An 18,318-nucleotide genomic window follows, 5' to 3' on the forward strand; every position below is an offset into this window, starting at 1 on the left:
AGAGGTGATTCAGAATTAGTGTTGAGGCAATTAACACAAGAATACAAATGTGTTAATGAACATTTAGCAAAATATTTTGTTATAGCAAGTTCTCTTCTGAATCATTTCGATTATATCAACATTGAGCATGTACCTCGACAAGAAAACCGAGAAGCAAATGATTTAGCCCAAATAGCTTCAGGGTACAAAATGTCGAAGGAAAAGTTAACTCAGTTGATCGAAATAAAAGATAAACTGGTGTTACCAGAGCCATTAAGCACTAAATTGCCAATGCCAAAACTTGTGGGGGCAAGTATACCACAAAATAATGAAGATGAAAGTATGAATGATCTTCAGGAAAAAATTCAAATTTTGGCCATTGACAATATGTTAGATAATGATTGGAGAAAGTCCATTATTGAATATTTGGAAAATCCAATAGGCAATGTGGCTCGAAAGATCAAATATAGGGCTTTAAATTACGTGATTGTGGGAAATGATTTGTTTAAAAAGACTGCAGAAGGAGTGTTGTTAAAATGTCTAAGTGAATCAGAAGCATACTTGGCAGTTTCCCATGTTCACAGTGGGGCTTGTGGATCACATCAAGCAGGCCATAAAATGAAATGGCTTTTATTTCGACAAGGTTTGTATTGGCCTTCGATGTTAAAAGACTGCATAGAATTCGCTAAAGGCTGTCAGGAATGCCAAAAGCATGCAGGGATACAGCATGTACCTGCTAGTGAGTTACATTCCATAATCAAACCTTGGCCTTTCAGAGGATGGGCTTTGGACTTAATTGGTGAAATCAAGCCTGCCTCTTCTAAGAACCAGCGTTATATTATAGTTGGTATCGATTACTTTACAAAATGGATCGAAGCAGTCCCTTTGCCAAATGTTGATCAGGAAGCAGTAATTAGTTTCATTCAAAATTATATTATTTATAGGTTTGGTATTCCCGAAACAATTACCACTGATCAAGGTTCAGTTTTTACTGGACGAAAAATGAAAGAATTTGCCCAAAAAACTGGCTTTCGATTGTTAACCTCAACACCATATTACGCGCAAGCAAATGGTCAGGTCGAAGCAGCCAATAAGATTGTAATTAACTTGATTAAAAAACACATTGCCCAAAAGCCAAGAAATTGGAATAAAACGTTAGATCAAGTTCTATGGGCATGTAGAAATTCTCCTAAGGAATCAACTAATACTACCCCATTTCGACTAACTTATGGGCACGATGCTGTACTTCCGGTCGAAATACATTTGCAATCAGCTAGAGTACAAAAACAAATGGACATTCCGATCGACCATTATTGGAAAATGATGTCAGATGAGTTAGTTGATTTAGACGAGGAGAGATTAAGAGCATTAGAAGTCTTGACTAAACAAAAAGAAAGAGTTGCTAAAGCTTATAATAAGAAAGTGAAGTCGAAAACTTTTAATGTTGGAGATTTAGTTTGGAAGGTTATCCTGCCCATGGATAGTAAGGATCGAGCTTTGGGCAAATGGTCCCCAAATTGGGAAGGACCGTTTAAAATAATTCAGATCTATTCGAATGGTGCTTATGAATTAGAGGAATTAACCCCTCAGAAACGTACTTTGAGGATAAATGGTAAATATTTGAAAAAATATAAACCAACATTGCTCGAAGTTAAAATAAGCATAGAATAAACAGAAGTGATGGAAACATAAAAATGGCAATAACAGTAAAATTGCTACGAAAGGGCATGTGTCTATTACATCAAGAGTAGAATCGAAATACAGAATTCGAAATAAAAAATCATAAATTCTACTAAGTCATGATCAAATCCTCATATAGCTTCTTCAAGGTGGCCATCTCTTTGCTTAAAACCTGGTCAGCACTCTCCATAGCTCTCGCCTCATCTGCTACCGCTTGAGATGCACTAAAGGCCTTCAGGCCTTCCCTCCCTTTTTCGGCAACCAGCTTCTGAATCGAATCAGCGGCCTTCTCCTGGAGTTCTTTGCGTTTAGCCTGCTCTGTTACAATTTTCTGCCTTAGATCATCGACCTGAGACAGCAAATTTGTAATAGTTGCCTCCCAGGAGGAGATATTATCATCACAGGCTTTGATCTCAGAAGATCCTTCTTTCGCCTCTTTGGTGAGACGCTCGACTTCACGTTGAGCCGCTCGGGCTTTCTCGAGCAGAAGGATATGTGCCTGTTTCTGGGCATCGAGTCTGGCGCCATTTTCGCGTTTTTTCTGCACAGTATTTGCAAATTGATCGATAATGGACTCGATTTGTATAACTTTGCCCAGAATTTCATCAGAAGTAAGGGGGTTATGCAATTTCTTCAAAAAGTTTAGGTGCCCAAAAGCAGCAGAAGGGTTCTCTTCAATGGATTTAAGTACGTCTGCCCGTGCGTATTCCATTGATAACTTCAAAAGCAGGCAATCTTGGCGTACTGTAGAGGTTATATCAGCATCAGATGAGGACGAAGCACCAGGATTCTTTTCACTTGAGGTGTTGGCTTGACTGGTGTTCAGCAGGAGTCGAAGGGCTGCAGCAGGGTCTTCGTCTTGCATTTGAATGAATGTATCCTCTGCGATCCCTATGCTAGCGGAAAGCTTAGATGTCGAAGACACTGGGAAAATGTCTGAACCTCCAGCTTCAGCCTCTTGTATGGCCTCTTCATCGGGAAAGTGTTCTTCAGATGAACTTCTCTGACTCGATCCCTGAGGACTGCTGGGTCCAATACCTTGACCTTCACCCTGTTCCTCAACATTCACTGCATCCGTCTCAGGAGCAGGAGAGGTTCGAGCACATGAGGGTATTTCTTCTACAGAAACATTTTGTTGTACCTGATTCGAATTGTCATGAAAAAGGTTAACAAATAGTTTCGTATTAGCTATGATTAAAATCATATTAAGAATGGTACCTCGACGGTAGGGTGTTCTTGTGGTAAGTCCGGTTGTTCGACAAGGTTGCCCATCTCAGCAATAGAGGGAGTAGTTTCTGTTTCAGCGCCACCAACATCAGTCGAAGGTGGTTGGACGTCAACAGGTTGATTCTCACCTTGTTCTTTTGAAGACTTTGTCTTCTTCTTTTTCTTCCTGATTGGCTCACCACCCTCGACCGTCACAGAAGGTTCAGGCTCGATCTGCTTCACTTTCTTTTTCTTCTTAGGCATTTGAGCCTGGGAATCGCCTGCCTCTGTTTGGACAGCAGATTTGGTCGAAGTCTCAGGTGATTTTCTCTTTCTTACAAGAGGTCTTTCCTCTTCTTCCTGTGTTATGAGGGTAAAGAAATGTCAGAATATAGACTTGAAAGAGAGTTATAATATTGACATTAGAAATAAAACTTGCATCTTTTTCTTCGTCGAATTCGATGACTACACGCTTCGAGCGTTTTGAGGTCGTGGTAGTCTCGGTGCTATCATCTTTCTTTTGACTCTGAAAAAATAAAGAAATATGAGGCAAAGACGTTAAGAGTAAAAGATAAGTTCAGAAGAGTTACCTTCTCTTCTTGTTTCCATTCTTGGATCTTCACCCCAGTGGGTTTCTTGGGTCTCACATCAGCTCGAGACGTTTCAACAATTTTCTTTGTCATGATTGTTTTGCCTGAAAGTAAGAATATTAGAAAAGGCAAAAATACATATCAATTTAGAAAGTCAAAAGTAATATTAATACCTCGAGCTTGAAGGTTTGAGCGGATATTTTCGACCGTTGGTTGGGTAAAACCACTCTCAAGTCTGGAGATCATGATAGTTGTGTCTCCAACCGAACGGCCCGAATAATATTTCTCCCACCAGGTAACAAATCCCATGGTGCAGAAGTGGGAATGGTTGAACTCAAAAGGATGCAGGTTATAATTTTCATCAAGAGAAATCTTCAAAAATTTCTTGAAAGTCTTTTCTGAAAGATTGGCCCCTCTTATGACGTCTCTAGGATCTTCGAACAAGCTTTTGGGACGGATCTGTGAGAGGCCAAATTGTCTTGAAACCAAATTAGGCTGGTATCCAACCAGGCCTAAATAGTTCGATTGAACACCTGTACGACAGGACAGGATCTGTGGATTCAAATAAAATGACCATATTTCATTCACTTCTTCTTCATTGTCCGGATCGACAGCAGGAAAATCGTCAGTGAACCAGGCCGGGCCGACCTCTCGACTAATGAATGGAGCATGTTGGGGAAGAAACTTGTCAAAACTCAGAAAAATCTTCATGTACTTGAGGAACAGCTTTTGTGGGTTTTGATCGAAGGTTTTGGGTGTTAATCGAAGTGCTCTCTGGCCTTCGATCGAGCGATTGGCAACTTCTTCAGCATAATCTTGTGGGATTATTAATCCCATTTCTTGTTCGAAAGTGGCATTAAGCCACAACTGGAGAAGCCACATAGGTCCAGATACTAAGAAGGAAGACCCATCCTTCGATTTCTTCAGGTCATCACATGCCTCTCCAAGCGATTCATATAGCACTGCTAACAAGAGGCGTCCAAATCCAAAGTTCTGACCTTCATGAATTTGTATTGCCATTGGAATAAATCTTTTGGCTACTTGCAAGGATTTTGTGCAAAAGACGTAGTGAGATAGCCATAGGGTCAAGAAGGCTACATGCTCTTCATCAGAGACTTCCTCTTCGACCGATCCTTTGTGTTCAGCTATATATTTGGAAAAGGTGTTCTCCTTATATACTAGCTTGATATTATCACTAGATTTAGTGGGATCATACGTTTCTCCGCTAGGCCTAAGGCCTGTGAGGGCAGCTACATCTAAGAGAGTAGGGGTCATCATTCCACATTTAAATTGAAAGGTGTTGGTAGAAGACTCGAAAAAATGCATAGCTGCTATCAGCATTTCTGGCCGATATTCAGGACCAAATCGAGAGAATTGTATTAAGTCAAATATGCCATATGTCTTCCAGAAATCCTCATACGCTTGTTCGACTCGATCAAGCCAAGGTATGTAATCCCTATGGGCTATTGACGGGGCGGATCGAAAGAGTTTGTGGGGTTTGCTTAAACAATTGAAGTTGTAAGGCTCACTATCAAAAATCCTAGGTTCGCAAGTTGGGTAGCAGGGGAATACCTTGTTCATTGAACTCGAGAGTGACTCTTGGTCTGGCAGAGGTCCACCGAAAGCGTAAACTGTCCTTTCCACTGCGAAAGGGATCATCACCTCCGATTCCCAGATTTCTGTGTGTTCGGCGTCACCTTGTGGTTCTGGAACCACCTTCTCTCCGTCGTTCCTGACTGTGAAACGGTGCCATTTCCCAGCAAACGGAACTGCTTGGCCTTGCGACATTATGAGAAATCTGAAAAAAGGATGATTTTCTCGTGAAGGGTTTTGTAGCTGATAGAATCAGTGAGTGAGAGCTTGGGTTCACGAAGAACAGTTGGCGAAGCTCAAAGATACGGTGAGGTTGATGATGAAAGGAGTAACAAGTTAATAGGAAGATCTGAAAGCAAGAAAGGTTTCGCCGGAAATATGAAGCAAAGAAGAAGAAGGGTTTCAGAAGCAAGGAAGAAGAAGGGTTTTGGAAGAAGCTGAAGGGGTTTTATCTGTAGTTCTGGCGCTATTTATGGGGTTTCACTTTAAAAAAAGGGAAAATAATATAATAAGAATCAAGGGTCAGAAATCAATCACATCAGATTTCCCTTTCTACTCCCCAGCGTGACACGTGTCCCACTCAGCCTAGAAAGGTGGAATTAATGATGGGTAATGGAGATCGAGGCGACGGTTACACAGTGAACGTGCGATCGTGACGTCGTTTCAGGAAAGCTGGTAGAAGAAGAGAAAAAATGTCAACTTCTCATCTTCCTTCGATCTCGAATCGAAGCAGACATTTTTTTGGGGGCAATTTGTTAGCCCATATTTTCGACGAGCTAAAATATGTTCTAAGTATGCATTGGATGTCGTCTCGAGGTTCGGAGCGTATTACAGAGCAAGAGTCTGGCCAGGACCTGCTCGAATCGAAAAGAGAGGAGAGTCTTTAAGAAGGAATTCCCAGGTTCAAAGGAGTATTTACGAAGTACAAAGCTAAGACAAGAAAGAGGACTTCGAGTTATTGGGCAATTCGAACTGGTGTATGGACGAGTCGAAGTCGAGGCAGCAAGAGTTCTGGACTTAGCATAATTTCTGAACAAATCTTCACTAAACCAGTTCGACTTCGAGCAAGATGGATAACCGTTCTAAGGAGCAGTTATGTGCATGTAAGATGTACGTGGCAGGACACTTGGCATTCGGATAATGTTCGACCGTTAGGGCAGTTTATTTTCGAATGTCTATATATAGCAGTTTTAGTTAGTTTTTGAGGGTCGCAAATCATTTCTACAGAATCCTTATACACTCAAAGTATCCAGCGCAGAGAGAAACGAGTACACAAGGAGAATGTATGTTTGTTTGTGAACCATTTTAAGTTTCTGTAAACTTTACATTTCGAATGCAATTTACGTTTCGTTTTATAATTCCTGCATTTTAAATGGTTCATTCGATCGAATGAACTCGCTGAGCCTTTACATTCTGCAATTTTCCTTTCCTTGCCTAGTTATTTCCAGCCTTTCGATTTCTGTTAAACAATTTTACTTTCTGCAAATTTCGAACCAGTAAGTGTTTGTTGCAACGATGAACATTCAAAAGCTTTATATTTAAACGCAAAATACACAAGTGACATGCTCCTGAGATTCACTAGTTGATCTCGCAAGCAATTAACTTAGACTAGCGGTTGTTTACCAAATTCCAGTGTAAACAGATATATAAAAACATGTCTTTAGCTTGAGCGTCGTATTTTTGTTAAAGATGTAATATGAAATCATTCACGTGTGTTTACCTAATAGCCTTCACTATTTTTAACCAAAACTCAATATCAGCACATGATAGAAGGACATGCGCATTATTTAGGCTTCGAAGCTAGAGTGGCTCTTGTGTGCTAGGGTTTGTTAAAGATGTAACAAATCATTCATGATGTGTCTTCGTTTAACTTAAGCTTTTAGTGGTCCCTTAAAAAAGCATCTAGAAAATTATTAATGACTATCATATAGACTTTTTTAGCCTATTTCACGAAGATTCCTAGTGAAACTTTACAATATAAGATCTAATCATGTGATAAGCTTATTAACAAAGTGTTTAATCAAATTATTTATCCAAACATTATATTTAGATCGTGTCATTGTGATAACTTTAGCCTTTACATAATTGATCTAACATAGACTAGTATTAGGAACAAGATCTTGTTGGCCTTTCAATTTTCAGTTAAAAATTTAAGGATTTGTTTGATTTACGAAAATATGAACTGTTTTCATTTTACTTTATTTCTTATTTGTAAAGATTTATATGGAAAATGGTGGTAAAAACAACTTTAAGATGACATGGTTACCGTGTAGATTTTGTTAATTTACTTTATAAGCAAACTATAGCTTGCTGTAAAAGTGTTTCTTGCCGTGTTCATTTCCCTATAAGTTACATAGACTGATAATTAAGCCGCTAGACTACACATCTACACCAAATAGCATGCTAGCTAAGAAGGCAAATGCACCCTAAAACAGGTAGATTTTGACTGCGCAAACAAAATTGGCTTACATAAATTTGGCACTTTTAACCAAAATCACAACGCGCCTAATATTACTTGCATGAAGGCATGCCGGCTCCTTATTAGCTTTTGATGCTAGGTAGCAACTTTAATTTTATATCATTGTGTACATCTCCTGTCTCTTGGTTGTACATCAGAATCCTTTTAATTTACTGCCACGGTCATACCTGTGGTCCCTACACCATACAACTTTACTACTAAGCCCCGAGAGCCAAGAGTCACAAGACAACGTGCGTTTGGTTTCATGTTTGATTATCCAAATTGACGTTCTTCCTTCATGGAAAGTTATACTTGTTTGTTTGACAAATTGTTTTTCTGATTAAGTTGAACATAACTTTTACCCAAATTGAGGTTTACTTCAAAGTTATTATTCTCTTGCTTTTCTGTTAAACATAGAAAGCTTCACACATAAATTAAGTTTCGTGAAATCTACTTATAACTAAACTTAAATTTACACAGTAAAGTTGGATCAAAGTTCACTTTTTCAACTATAACTCAAACACACAGTAAATTATACTATCGCAGCTCCCAAATAGAGTTCAACTATGTTACAATCTTCTTGTTTCTGGTATGATAGCAAATCTGAAAAAGACTTATATTTACCAAACTATGAAGTATGAACCCTGTCCCCTAAAGAGATTATGTTATGACCAATGGATCAAGACAACCTAAGTATTTTTTTGGTTTTCCTAATGCTTCTCGTAAGTTTAAAGAAAACATTGCATGCATTGCAATTGCCAAATTTCAATCTGAAACGGACTCATCATATCTCCTAGAATTATTGTTCGGCAGGGATATAGCTGTCACTTTGAAAATCTTATGCCGTGGATTAAAAACCATCATAACTATGGCATGATGCAACCGCAACATATTATTGACCAGTGACCATAACTCAGTTAAAAAAGGTAAAGAAACAGCACCGCAGGGGTAACCAAGGCATGCCCCCTCCCCCTATGCCAAAAGTTTGTCATTTTCAAATATTTCTTCCTCTGATGACCGGTCTTCCCTTGATCATTTTACCTTTTTTGCGTGCATGTTTTCTTATGTTCTGTGCAATACCTATATTGTCACTGAATAGCTCTATCACTTTTCAAACATAAAAGTCCTAAAAGTTCAGAGAGAATCCATCTTTCCAAAAATTTCTCCATCACGTCTCACCCATAACCTATACTGAGGTCTTGCTCATAACAGCTATAAAGTTCATCTTCATAATTATTGATTATTCAATTTTACTCTTTCCCTATACATCTCGTGCAAAATGCATTTTCTATTTTGGTCTCTTTACCTTATAATGACAAGTGCTCAAACCAGGCACGATTAAATTTCAACAACCAATTTTTAGTTAACCAGAAGAAAATAACTCTTGATTAGACAACGGTCATGGTGTTCATAACATGGACTTACATTTTCAATTACTACTACTACAAGATGGTAGTGACAGCAAACATTGCATTAAATATGCAACCACAGACACTGAATTGCTTAAAGTCCCATGTTCATACTTAATGTCAAACAGGGGAAAAAAAGTTTGATCTGACTGTTGAAATATCCATACACTTTGAATTGTAACTTTTTTCTGCAGTAGTTAACCAGAAAAGAACTATATATTCATGAGATAGAATGTAGAACTGAAAGTTGTTAAAGTCCCATGTTCATACTTAATGACCAAAAAAAAAAAAAAGTTTGATCTGACTATTGAAACATCCATACATTTTGAATTGTAAATTTTTCCTCCAATAGTTGACCAGAAAAGAGCTATATATATTAATGTAGAACTGAAAGCTCAGTTTAGTAACGAACAACTTTGAGTCCAAATGTCCAGAAATTAGGATGACTCAAATGGAACCAAATAGTACTATATCCATTCCGATGGTTAGGTTTGTCCATACATGAATTTCGACCAAGCCAACAAAAACCTTGACCAAGGAATTGCAATCAAAGCTTTTCAATTCAGAGCATAGGCCGGAAGATCTTAATATCTAATTCAGAAAAAGGAAATGATTCCCGCATATTGAGATAACTGAAAGCATAAATAGATTGGTAAATTTGGTATGTTACAGGGAAAAATAGGGTTCCCCGTATGTAATCATAGAAGAAACCATGAGTATCTCCCGGAGTAATACAGATAAGACTTGTTATAGGGTCTAGCTTGACCACTTACAAGAGTTTCATTTATTTATCTAATGCATCACTAAAGACATTACACCCATCTTTGTTTATCTGTTAACCTCCATGTGCAGTTCCTATTCTGTACTAACAGGGAGAGATTGGAAGATAACAAAGAAACAAAGGAAATCTCTTGACTGTGCTTATTGGTACGTAACAGAACTTGCACTGGACACTTAACACAGGTAAAACTAAATTCATGTTTCTACCCAGTATCAGATCCTTGTTCCACTTAAATAACAAAGTGAAGGAATGGAGTCTCTCTGCCTTGTTCATTTTCAAATGTTCAGCCAGTAATCTTAAAACTAAGAACATAATGCAGTTCACCTCCATAACATAACTCCCGGATATCTTCATGCCGTTCCAAATAAATCTACCATGTTTTAAGGATGGACAAAACTTAAATGCAGTTGCTTAGATACTGTTGGTGTTGTTCTTCAATCAAAATTAGAGTTCACATTAGTAGCAGACCACCGACGTGAAACTTCAATTCTGATTGAAAATCAGCAATAAGAAACTGAATTTAAGTTTTGTTCTTTAAGGAACACTAAGTTAAGTTATTAACGAGGAGTTTTTAGAACATCAATGGCCACTCGATTCACCGGAGGCAGCGGCATCTGCTGGTCCTGAGGTTTTCTCCTCTTAATCAGTGGCCCCACTGAAGGTGATGCAACTGTCCACGAATCATTTGAACTGTCACAACTGAAAGATGCATCAATGACCCCATCTGGGCTACTAGGTTCAGACAAACGCTTGCGCCTAAGATTGTGAATGCCTTTGCTGCAAACTAATAGTCTCAACATAAGTTTGTAGCACTCATCCACTTGTTCCTGTAACATTTAGGCACCAAAATTTTCCAATTAGTCAATCAAATCCGTGGCAGATTTGAACTATTGAAGCTAAAATGACACACCTCACTAGTTTTAAGTAAACCAAGTAGCTGATTTCGGTACTCCGTAGCATTCAACGGCTCAATCTCTTTGATAACGTGGATCATTATAGCAGCAGCCACTGTAGAAGGAAGATAACTCATAACCCTTGAATCTGAAAAAATAAACAAAAAAAAAAAAGTATAAAAATTTCGAACCTGGTTAATTTCACTTTAATATGAATGATTTGTTTTATATCTATCTAATTTATTAACATTAGTACATATCTATTATTACTTACCTGCAATGACAGAGAGAAGAAGACGTTGGCACCTACGGAGAGACTCCGAATGCAAATGGCGCTTTAAACCAAGGCTTGTGAGAAAGTGTTGAAAGAAAGAAATTGGGGTGACGGGGTTCATTTTCCATTCGAGAGTGGACAACACAAGGAGTTCCATTCTCTGTATAGTCTTTGCTTCAAACAAGAATTTCGATTCCTCCACCTAATCAAAATTAAGAAAAGAAAAAAAAACGGTTCGACGTTGAAACACGAGAAACAAAAAACAAAGAAACAAACATGGGACATTAGCAAACATCGAAGTTGGAAAACGTACTTGGAAGTCCGAAAGAAGTGGCACTCGTGTCTCCTCCACTTTGGCGGCGAGAGAGACGCAAGCAACTGCGGTCAGTTGAGTCATCCATGGTTTTAGTTCGCTCTGAAACCTTAGGGTGGCGACGAACCTGTCGAAGTAGTTAACGGCGAGAACGGTGGTGAGAGGAGAGAAGCCGTGGAAGTTGGAGAGTTTAGAAATCAAACGTACAACGTGGTGGCGAGGGGAGAGAGTGGAATGCGTGGCGCGCTGTTTGGAGAGTAGAGAGAGAAGGAGGTCGTGTTGGAGGTTGTCGGGAAAAGTCAAAGGAGAAGGTTGGGTGTTGGAGAGAGTTTGAGAATGTTGTTGGAAAGTGAAAGAGTAGTGTTCTTGACAGAGGAGGAAAGAAGGAGAATGTGGGCGAGGCATGGCTGTTGAAGCTGAAAGAAAAGAAAGAAGATGAGGGAAGAGATAATTGGTTTATGATAGAGAGGAAGCCATTTACATCCTCTGCTTTACTTTGCATTACATACTAGTAATAGTCAATAGCTAAAACAAACAAATTTATTTATGCTCTGTCTTTTTTCTTTTTCTTTTCACCCGCCTTCTCCTTTTGCTGTCTGTCACATTCTTCCCGCCTTTCCTAATTCCTTAAAATATTATTGGTAATTGCTGGTGCTGTTTTTTTTTCTTTTTTAACCATGGTAATTAATGGTATGTCTGAAATATTTTACGGTGAGAAAAAATTTCTAACTTTTTGTTGTGATGAGGATAAAATAATAAATAGTTACTTCTATTTTTTTGTGATTTCATAATTTTGTAGAGTATATTATTTAACTAATTCGTAAGTTTTCCATCTTCTAACAAAAAAAATCTAATAAATCAAATTATCTTTCATTTTCACTTATCTTTATTTAGGTTAATTGTACATTTTATTTTTCAACTTTGTTAAATGAATCAAATTGCACTTTTTGTCCCTCATGATCTCTATGTCTCAGGTGAATTAATCTTGTTAAGTCAAGCTATACCCTTCATCCATACTTCTTTTTTTAAGATAAGAGCACTTATGGCTACAAGTAATAAGTTTTGATGTCCTAACAATATGAGCAACATAATTTACTTATTTCCCAATAAAACTCATCCTAGAGTTTGAGATTTGTAACAAAATTGTTTTACTTTTACGAAGGATAACATGCTAGGTAGCTACACCAGCTGAAACATGATTAAAAGTGTTCAGGACAGATTTGCAATTACTTTCGAAAATAACACTTTGGTGAAGGAATTCCATGGAAAACAGATGACTTTGCATTTATGAAGTTGCCTTGATCACCTCTAATGCATATTCCAACTCCAAACGCATTTGAATCCTTGAAGATTGTCGCGTCAAGGTTACACTTTACTAAAAACTAAAGTATTAATAAGATATTTTAATATGGAGATCAAAAAAAATATATTCAGCAACTCATTATTTTTTCTATAATCATGAGAAACAAATTATGAAAGGATAGAAACCATACGTCCATCCATTTGAAAGCTCTCACCAAGTGGGCAACTCAGTTATTTTTATTATCCCTCCAAAACCAAACAGAAAGAAGAAAAATGTTTACATTCTTAAAAGATGAAATTACTACTATTATTTTTTATTTAATTTTGATGGATTCTAATTTTTTATTTAACAACTCTCACTCTTGATTTAGAAATGAGACTTTCTAAAACTAGTGATTTTTTTAATAAATTATATACATATATATATATATATAACCAAGCAATATTTTTTTAATTTAATTTTGTACCAAATCATCTATAAAAAAATAATTTTCTATTTCTTTTCTTTATCATTCTGATTTTTTTTTTCTGAACCATACATAACATTAGTTGGACGGCGCTATGAGTTAACATAAATTTATTTTAACTTAAATTTTGAAAATGATTATTATTTTATTTAAAAACTCTTTTAAAAAGTTATTAAAAGGAAAATAATTTGTTTATGATAAATTGAATGTTCCAATTAAACATCTTGGCCGTGTAAATCATGATGTGAAGCGGATTATTTTGCTATATATGATATGAGTCACCAAAGGAGTTTCAAAAGTTCCCATGCTGTGTTGGATCACTTGGATGCAAATGAAAGAGCAATAAGTGACCATTATTTTCATTCCACTCGCTAATGACCAAAAACGTGTTGCCGCAATAGCTACCTTAAGATGTTGCACTATAACAGTAAAGAGAAGTAGAGAACTCAAGAAACAAAACAATCACCAACAAGAATGCGTGACTAACCCACCCACGCAAGTTACTTCATCAATTGTGATCGCATTGATAGTGATCCTCAATCATAACTTTGATCGAAAGGAAAGGGTACAAGAGCAAAGAGGACAAACATCACAAACTTTTAGATAAATTCATAGTATATGCTTATATATTGCTATATATTCAGTTAATCAACATTACATGTGCTGTACAAAATAAAAATTGAATGAAATCTCAATGGTTAAGTAGAGTTTGTTTTAAAATAAATTTAAATATATTTTTATTCTTAGAGTTTTGATTTTAGTCTCTGTATTATCTCGCTAAAATTGAAAATCATTATTTTTAGTTCTTAACCCGAGATGTAAAAAAAATAATTATGTGACACTTTCTCTTTAAAAAAACATTGTGTAACACTTATTAACTACTAATAAGTACCTATCCTTAATGACATCCACCGGTCCCTGTAATATACGGTCCCTGTAATATAATGTCAACATGTGACATATTTTAAAAAAATTATGACCCATAAAACAAATGTTAGGGGGTAAAAATAGTGATTTCAAATTTTTAAGGGATGAAAATTAAAGAAAAATATTTTACAAATACCAAAACTAAAATTAATTAATTCATAATCAAAATCAACACCGATTTCTCTCAAATAAACATAGTCGAAAGTAGCATTTGAAGTATCTCGTGCAGTTTTCAATTTTTTAGACCTGTATTTGAAGGTTAGAATTCCTAATTGAAGGTATGTTTTATTTTACATCAAGAATCAATTCCCTACACGGTAAACACGTTTCATTGTAAATTTGTATATGAAATTAATTCAGGTGTATGGATTATGATTTTAATTTTTTTAATATAAAAAATCTTATAAATTTTAAAAATTATATAGAAATATTATGAGTTATTAATTTTTTTTATAAGGTTTTAAAGATAGTTTGGATTTTAATGGATTTATATCATAAAAAATTAATTGATTTGAAAGATTTTTATAAATTTTTAAAAACACACTCAAAATTACAATAGGTAGTAAAATGAGTAATAAATTTTCAAAAACAAATGAGTAATAAACATGTGGTTATGGCTTTGTTATGGATTTATTTTTTACACTCTGTTGTCAAACCCTCAATAAGTGCAGAATTTTGCGGTTTGAAGGAAAAAATAAGGACACAGTTTAAGACTTACGCGAGAAGTTTTGAAGATAAATTCATTGTTTTAAAATAGTAGTACTGGTTTTAGCTTTATGCTGGCTCATTATTGCTTTTGTTATACTTATTTTTGCGAAGTGTTGTAAAAGAATGTTATACTGTGATTGTTGATGCCCTGCAATGGGGTGCTGATTTGAATATATCCCACGTTATTTTTGAAGTGGATTGCAAGAACGTTTTTTTATTGACACATGTTCATGCAGAAGAGGTTTTACGAGTCAATCGTATCGGAGCAACCTCCAATCGCTCTATTATTTCATTTTTCTTCCCATTTTTTTCTGTTTCAATTTTACTAATGTGGCGGAACAGATATAGATTTGTTAGGTAAATGTAAAACCTGTGAAATTTCCGAAAACTCACATTTCACAACACGGAAACATCACGAGAAAATCTACTAGAAATTTAAAGGTCCATGTGTTTGAATGGAAAAAGCAAAAAATAAAAATAAAAAATTGACCTGACAAGTTGAATTGTAAATCATATGGAATTAGAGAAATACCAGTGACAAGAGTACAAAGGCTGAACAATGAAACATAAAGCAAAACTATGAAATGAATTAACTGCATACTCTTATTTTCTATCTTTTTCTTTTCTTTTATTATAAAAAAATGTAAAGTGATACTCCCCTGGTGCATAATAAAAGAGACACAAAAATTGATAATAAAAATAGAAAAATAGAATAATAGAAAAGTGGAAAGGAAAAAAAAAAAAGCAAAGTGGAAGGAGCCCGGTCCAAGATGACACAGACACGCAAGCCCATTATCACGTACTGGGCTGACTCTGATGCATGAGTCCATACGCCCCTGTGCTCGCGCGAGTACTACACGCGCTGCAATCTTTTAAGCTTTAAATAAATCCTTCCATACCTCTCCTCCGCTTTCCGCACAAACCCTCCCCCTTCTCCATGGGACAGTCACCGTCCACCACCGCCGCGCCTCCGCCAGACCTCAACCGCCACCAAATTCCTCAGATACATCCAAACACCGATTCCGATTTCACCGATTACACCCTCCGTCTCTCCGACGATTGCCTGGCCGCAATCTTTCATTTCCTGAGCACCGCCGATCGGAAACGTTGCTCTCTGGTCTGCCGCCGGTGGCTCCGCGTCGACGGCCAGAGGCGGCACCGTCTCTCCCTCAACGCACAGCCGGAATTACTAGACTTCGTCCCTTCCCTATTCAACCGCTTCGACTCGGTGACGAAACTCGCTCTACGATGCGACCGAAAGTGCGCGAGCATAAACGACGACGCTTTGGTTCTGATCTCTCTGCGGTGCAGGAATCTCACGCGCCTGAAGCTGCGCGGCTGCCGCGACATAACTGAACTCGGAATGGCCGGCGTAGGCGAAAACTGCAAGGCCTTGAAGAAGCTATCGTGCGCGTCGTGCATGTTCGGAGCGAAGGGAATCGCGGCGGTGCTCGATCGATGCGTTACTTTGGAGGATCTCACGCTGAAGCGGCTCCGTGGGGTCCACCACATCACCGACGTGGAGGTTGGTGCCGCGGCTTCGTTGAAATCTATATGCCTTAAGGAACTCGTCAACGGTCAAAGCTTCGCGCCGCTTGTGATTGATTCGAAGAAGCTTCGAACGTTGAAGATTATTGGGTGCACGGGGGATTGGGATGAGACTCTGGTTAGGGTTGGGTGTTTCAACAATGGGTTGGTTGAGGTTCACTTGGAGAAGCTTCAGGTTACCGATGTGGGACTTGTTGCCGTGTCTAAATGTTTTGGTTTGGACACTTTGCACGTTGTGAAAACCGCTGAGTGCTCCGATGTGGGGCTTTGTGCGGTTGCTGATAGGTGTAGGTTGTTGAGGAAGGTTCACATTGATGGGTGGAGGACTAATAGGATTGGTGATGATGGGTTGCATGCGATTGCCAAACACTGTCTTAATTTGCAGGAGCTCGTGTTGATTGGTGTTTATCCCACTTTTTCGAGCCTAGCGGCGATTGCGTCCAATTGCAGGAATTTGGAGAGGTTGGCTCTTTGTGGGATTGGAACCGTTGGGGATGCGGAGATTGAGTGCATTGCTGATAAGTGTGTTGCACTCAGGAAGCTTTGCATTAAAGGGTGCCCTGTGTCTAATGCTGGGATTGGAGCTCTGGCTTCTGGGTGTCCCAATTTGGTTAAGGTTAAGGTGAAGAAGTGCAAAAGGATTACTGGTAAAGGGGTGGAGTGGGTGCGAGAACAGAGGGTTTCTTTGGCGTTTAATTATGATGATAGTGAAGTTGAAGCTTTGGATGGGAGTGCAAGTGATGGGATTGGCGGAGCTCGGGATAATACTGTAGAGTTTCTACCAACCATTAACCAAACAACCGTGGCTGTGGCTGAGGCTGATGCTGAAGCTTCTTCAAGTAATAATAACAACCGATTGACAATGTTAAGATCAAGGTTTGGGTTTTTGGCTGGTAGAAATTTAGTACCGGGTGCCTTCAGAAGATGGTCTAACGGTGATAATGTCTCCAGTAGCAGCAGTTTTGGATGATGTTAGTAAAAAAGCAGCAAGCCAGCAACCACATTCTTGCCAAGTTTGCATTCCTCCATATCTATAATAGTAGTTCTCATGTCGATTGCCTGTTCTTTGCAGTGTTGCTATGTGATTTTTTGTTTTTCATGTTAGTTGCTGATAGCAGCAGCATTTCTTTTGTTGACTAGATTTGTCAGTTACCCTCATTGATTGTCCCTTTCCTATTTGTTCTGGTTATACACCTTTGTAAAAGGTCTGTTTTATTTCCTATCAGTGCAGTTTTTTTTTTTTGATAAAAACTGCAGAGTTGACAAAAAAGAAGATAAAAACTGCAGAAAATCTCGTTCCCTCTTAATATACTTGTTACTACTACTGTGTTACTACTACTGTCGTTGGCGTGTGTTATATGTACCCAATATATAATCACAGGAAGTTGTTATATGTACCCAATATATAATCACAGGAAGTTGGGAACCACTTTTAACTGAATGAACATTAAAATGCTTCATCAACTCATGTTACAAAAACAGGCCATAAGTTGAGTATGCAAACTTTATACAATTTAGATAGAAACAAAATATAATCACGGGAAGTTGGGAAACATTAAAATGCTTCATTAACTCACAAGGTACAGAAAACAATACTTACCTGTAGTATTTGTAGTGGTATTCTTTAATTAAATATTGAAGCTTCGTCTCAATAACTCCCTTAATAAAAGTTTGGGTATTGTTAACTAGTGTGCATTAATTAAGGAAGAAAATTTATTTATTGTGAAGATTATAACAAACCATAAAAAAAGTTATCAACCGCTAAATTTTGTACATCCTAATAAAAAAAATAATCTCATTTTAGTTCCTTAATTAACAGGACACCAATTATCATTTGCCTAAAAGTTTATATCAAGATTAATATATGAAACTCTAATTTTAATCTTTAATTTTAATTAAAATTGTATCTGATCTTCTGACAGAGAAAAACTATTAATAACAATATTTAAATCATTAACTCAAAAATGCCTAACCATAGTCAGGGTTGCCTTTCGTTAACCCAAAGACAGGAAAATATGCTACTTCATCTATTGCTATTAGCAGATTGCAAAAGAATCTTATGATGCAGCAATTGATTATTTTTTAAAGGTTAAAATATGTTTTTTTTTTTATAAATATCAAAAAGTTTAAAATTTGTTCATGTAAATTTTTTTATATGTTTTTTATTCTCATAAAATTAAAATGTTACTC

The 18,318-nt window shown here is 37.2% G+C and overlaps 3 protein-coding genes across 3 annotated transcripts; 1 reads left to right on the top strand and 2 right to left on the bottom strand.

The window, feature by feature from the left end:
• Positions 1-1,771: 1,771 nt before the first annotated feature.
• LOC121173043 (uncharacterized) lies at positions 1,772-5,282 on the bottom strand. Its single transcript, XM_041006780.1, has 5 exons — positions 3,629-5,282; positions 3,456-3,559; positions 3,305-3,391; positions 2,878-3,225; positions 1,772-2,800 (listed from the first exon to the last, which is right to left on the bottom strand). Exons 1-5 carry the CDS (start codon positions 5,241-5,243, stop codon positions 1,772-1,774), a joined length of 3,183 nt encoding a protein of 1,060 aa, XP_040862714.1. The 5' UTR covers positions 5,244-5,282.
• A 4,256-nt stretch (positions 5,283-9,538) lies between these two features.
• LOC100807175 (cyclin-D3-3) lies at positions 9,539-11,701 on the bottom strand. Its single transcript, XM_003538758.5, has 4 exons — positions 11,177-11,701; positions 10,864-11,065; positions 10,607-10,737; positions 9,539-10,523 (listed from the first exon to the last, which is right to left on the bottom strand). The coding sequence occupies exons 1-4, from the start codon at positions 11,579-11,581 to the stop codon at positions 10,254-10,256; spliced, it is 1,008 nt and encodes a 335-aa protein (XP_003538806.1). The 5' UTR covers positions 11,582-11,701; the 3' UTR covers positions 9,539-10,253.
• Positions 11,702-15,083: 3,382 nt separating this feature from the next.
• LOC100807711 (F-box protein SKIP2) lies at positions 15,084-17,348 on the top strand. The gene has a single exon (XM_003539283.5). The coding sequence runs from the start codon at positions 15,518-15,520 to the stop codon at positions 17,096-17,098; it is 1,581 nt and encodes a 526-aa protein (XP_003539331.1). The 5' UTR covers positions 15,084-15,517; the 3' UTR covers positions 17,099-17,348.
• The last annotated feature ends 970 nt before the right edge of the window (positions 17,349-18,318 follow it).

Source organism: Glycine max, chromosome 11, assembly GCF_000004515.6.
Source record: "Glycine max cultivar Williams 82 chromosome 11, Glycine_max_v4.0, whole genome shotgun sequence".
Lineage (NCBI taxonomy): Eukaryota > Viridiplantae > Streptophyta > Magnoliopsida > Fabales > Fabaceae > Glycine > Glycine max.

Excerpts from the sequence above, each read along its gene's own strand:
- LOC121173043 (XM_041006780.1), bottom strand. The coding sequence starts at position 5,243 with ATGTCGCAAGGCCAAGCAGTTCCGTTTGCTGGGAAATGGCACCGTTTC. Across the intron at positions 3,392-3,455 it reads AATGGAAACAAGAAGAGAAG|AGTCAAAAGAAAGATGATAG; the intron begins GTAACTCTTCTG and ends TTATTTTTTCAG. Across the intron at positions 2,801-2,877 it reads AAGAACACCCTACCGTCGAG|GTACAACAAAATGTTTCTGT; the intron begins GTACCATTCTTA and ends AATTCGAATCAG.
- LOC100807175 (XM_003538758.5), bottom strand. The coding sequence starts at position 11,581 with ATGCCTCGCCCACATTCTCCTTCTTTCCTCCTCTGTCAAGAACACTAC. Across the intron at positions 11,066-11,176 it reads CACTTCTTTCGGACTTCCAA|GTGGAGGAATCGAAATTCTT; the intron begins GTACGTTTTCCA and ends AATTTTGATTAG. Across the intron at positions 10,738-10,863 it reads TCTTCTCTCTGTCATTGCAG|ATTCAAGGGTTATGAGTTAT; the intron begins GTAAGTAATAAT and ends TTATTTTTTCAG.
- LOC100807711 (XM_003539283.5), top strand. The coding sequence starts at position 15,518 with ATGGGACAGTCACCGTCCACCACCGCCGCGCCTCCGCCAGACCTCAAC.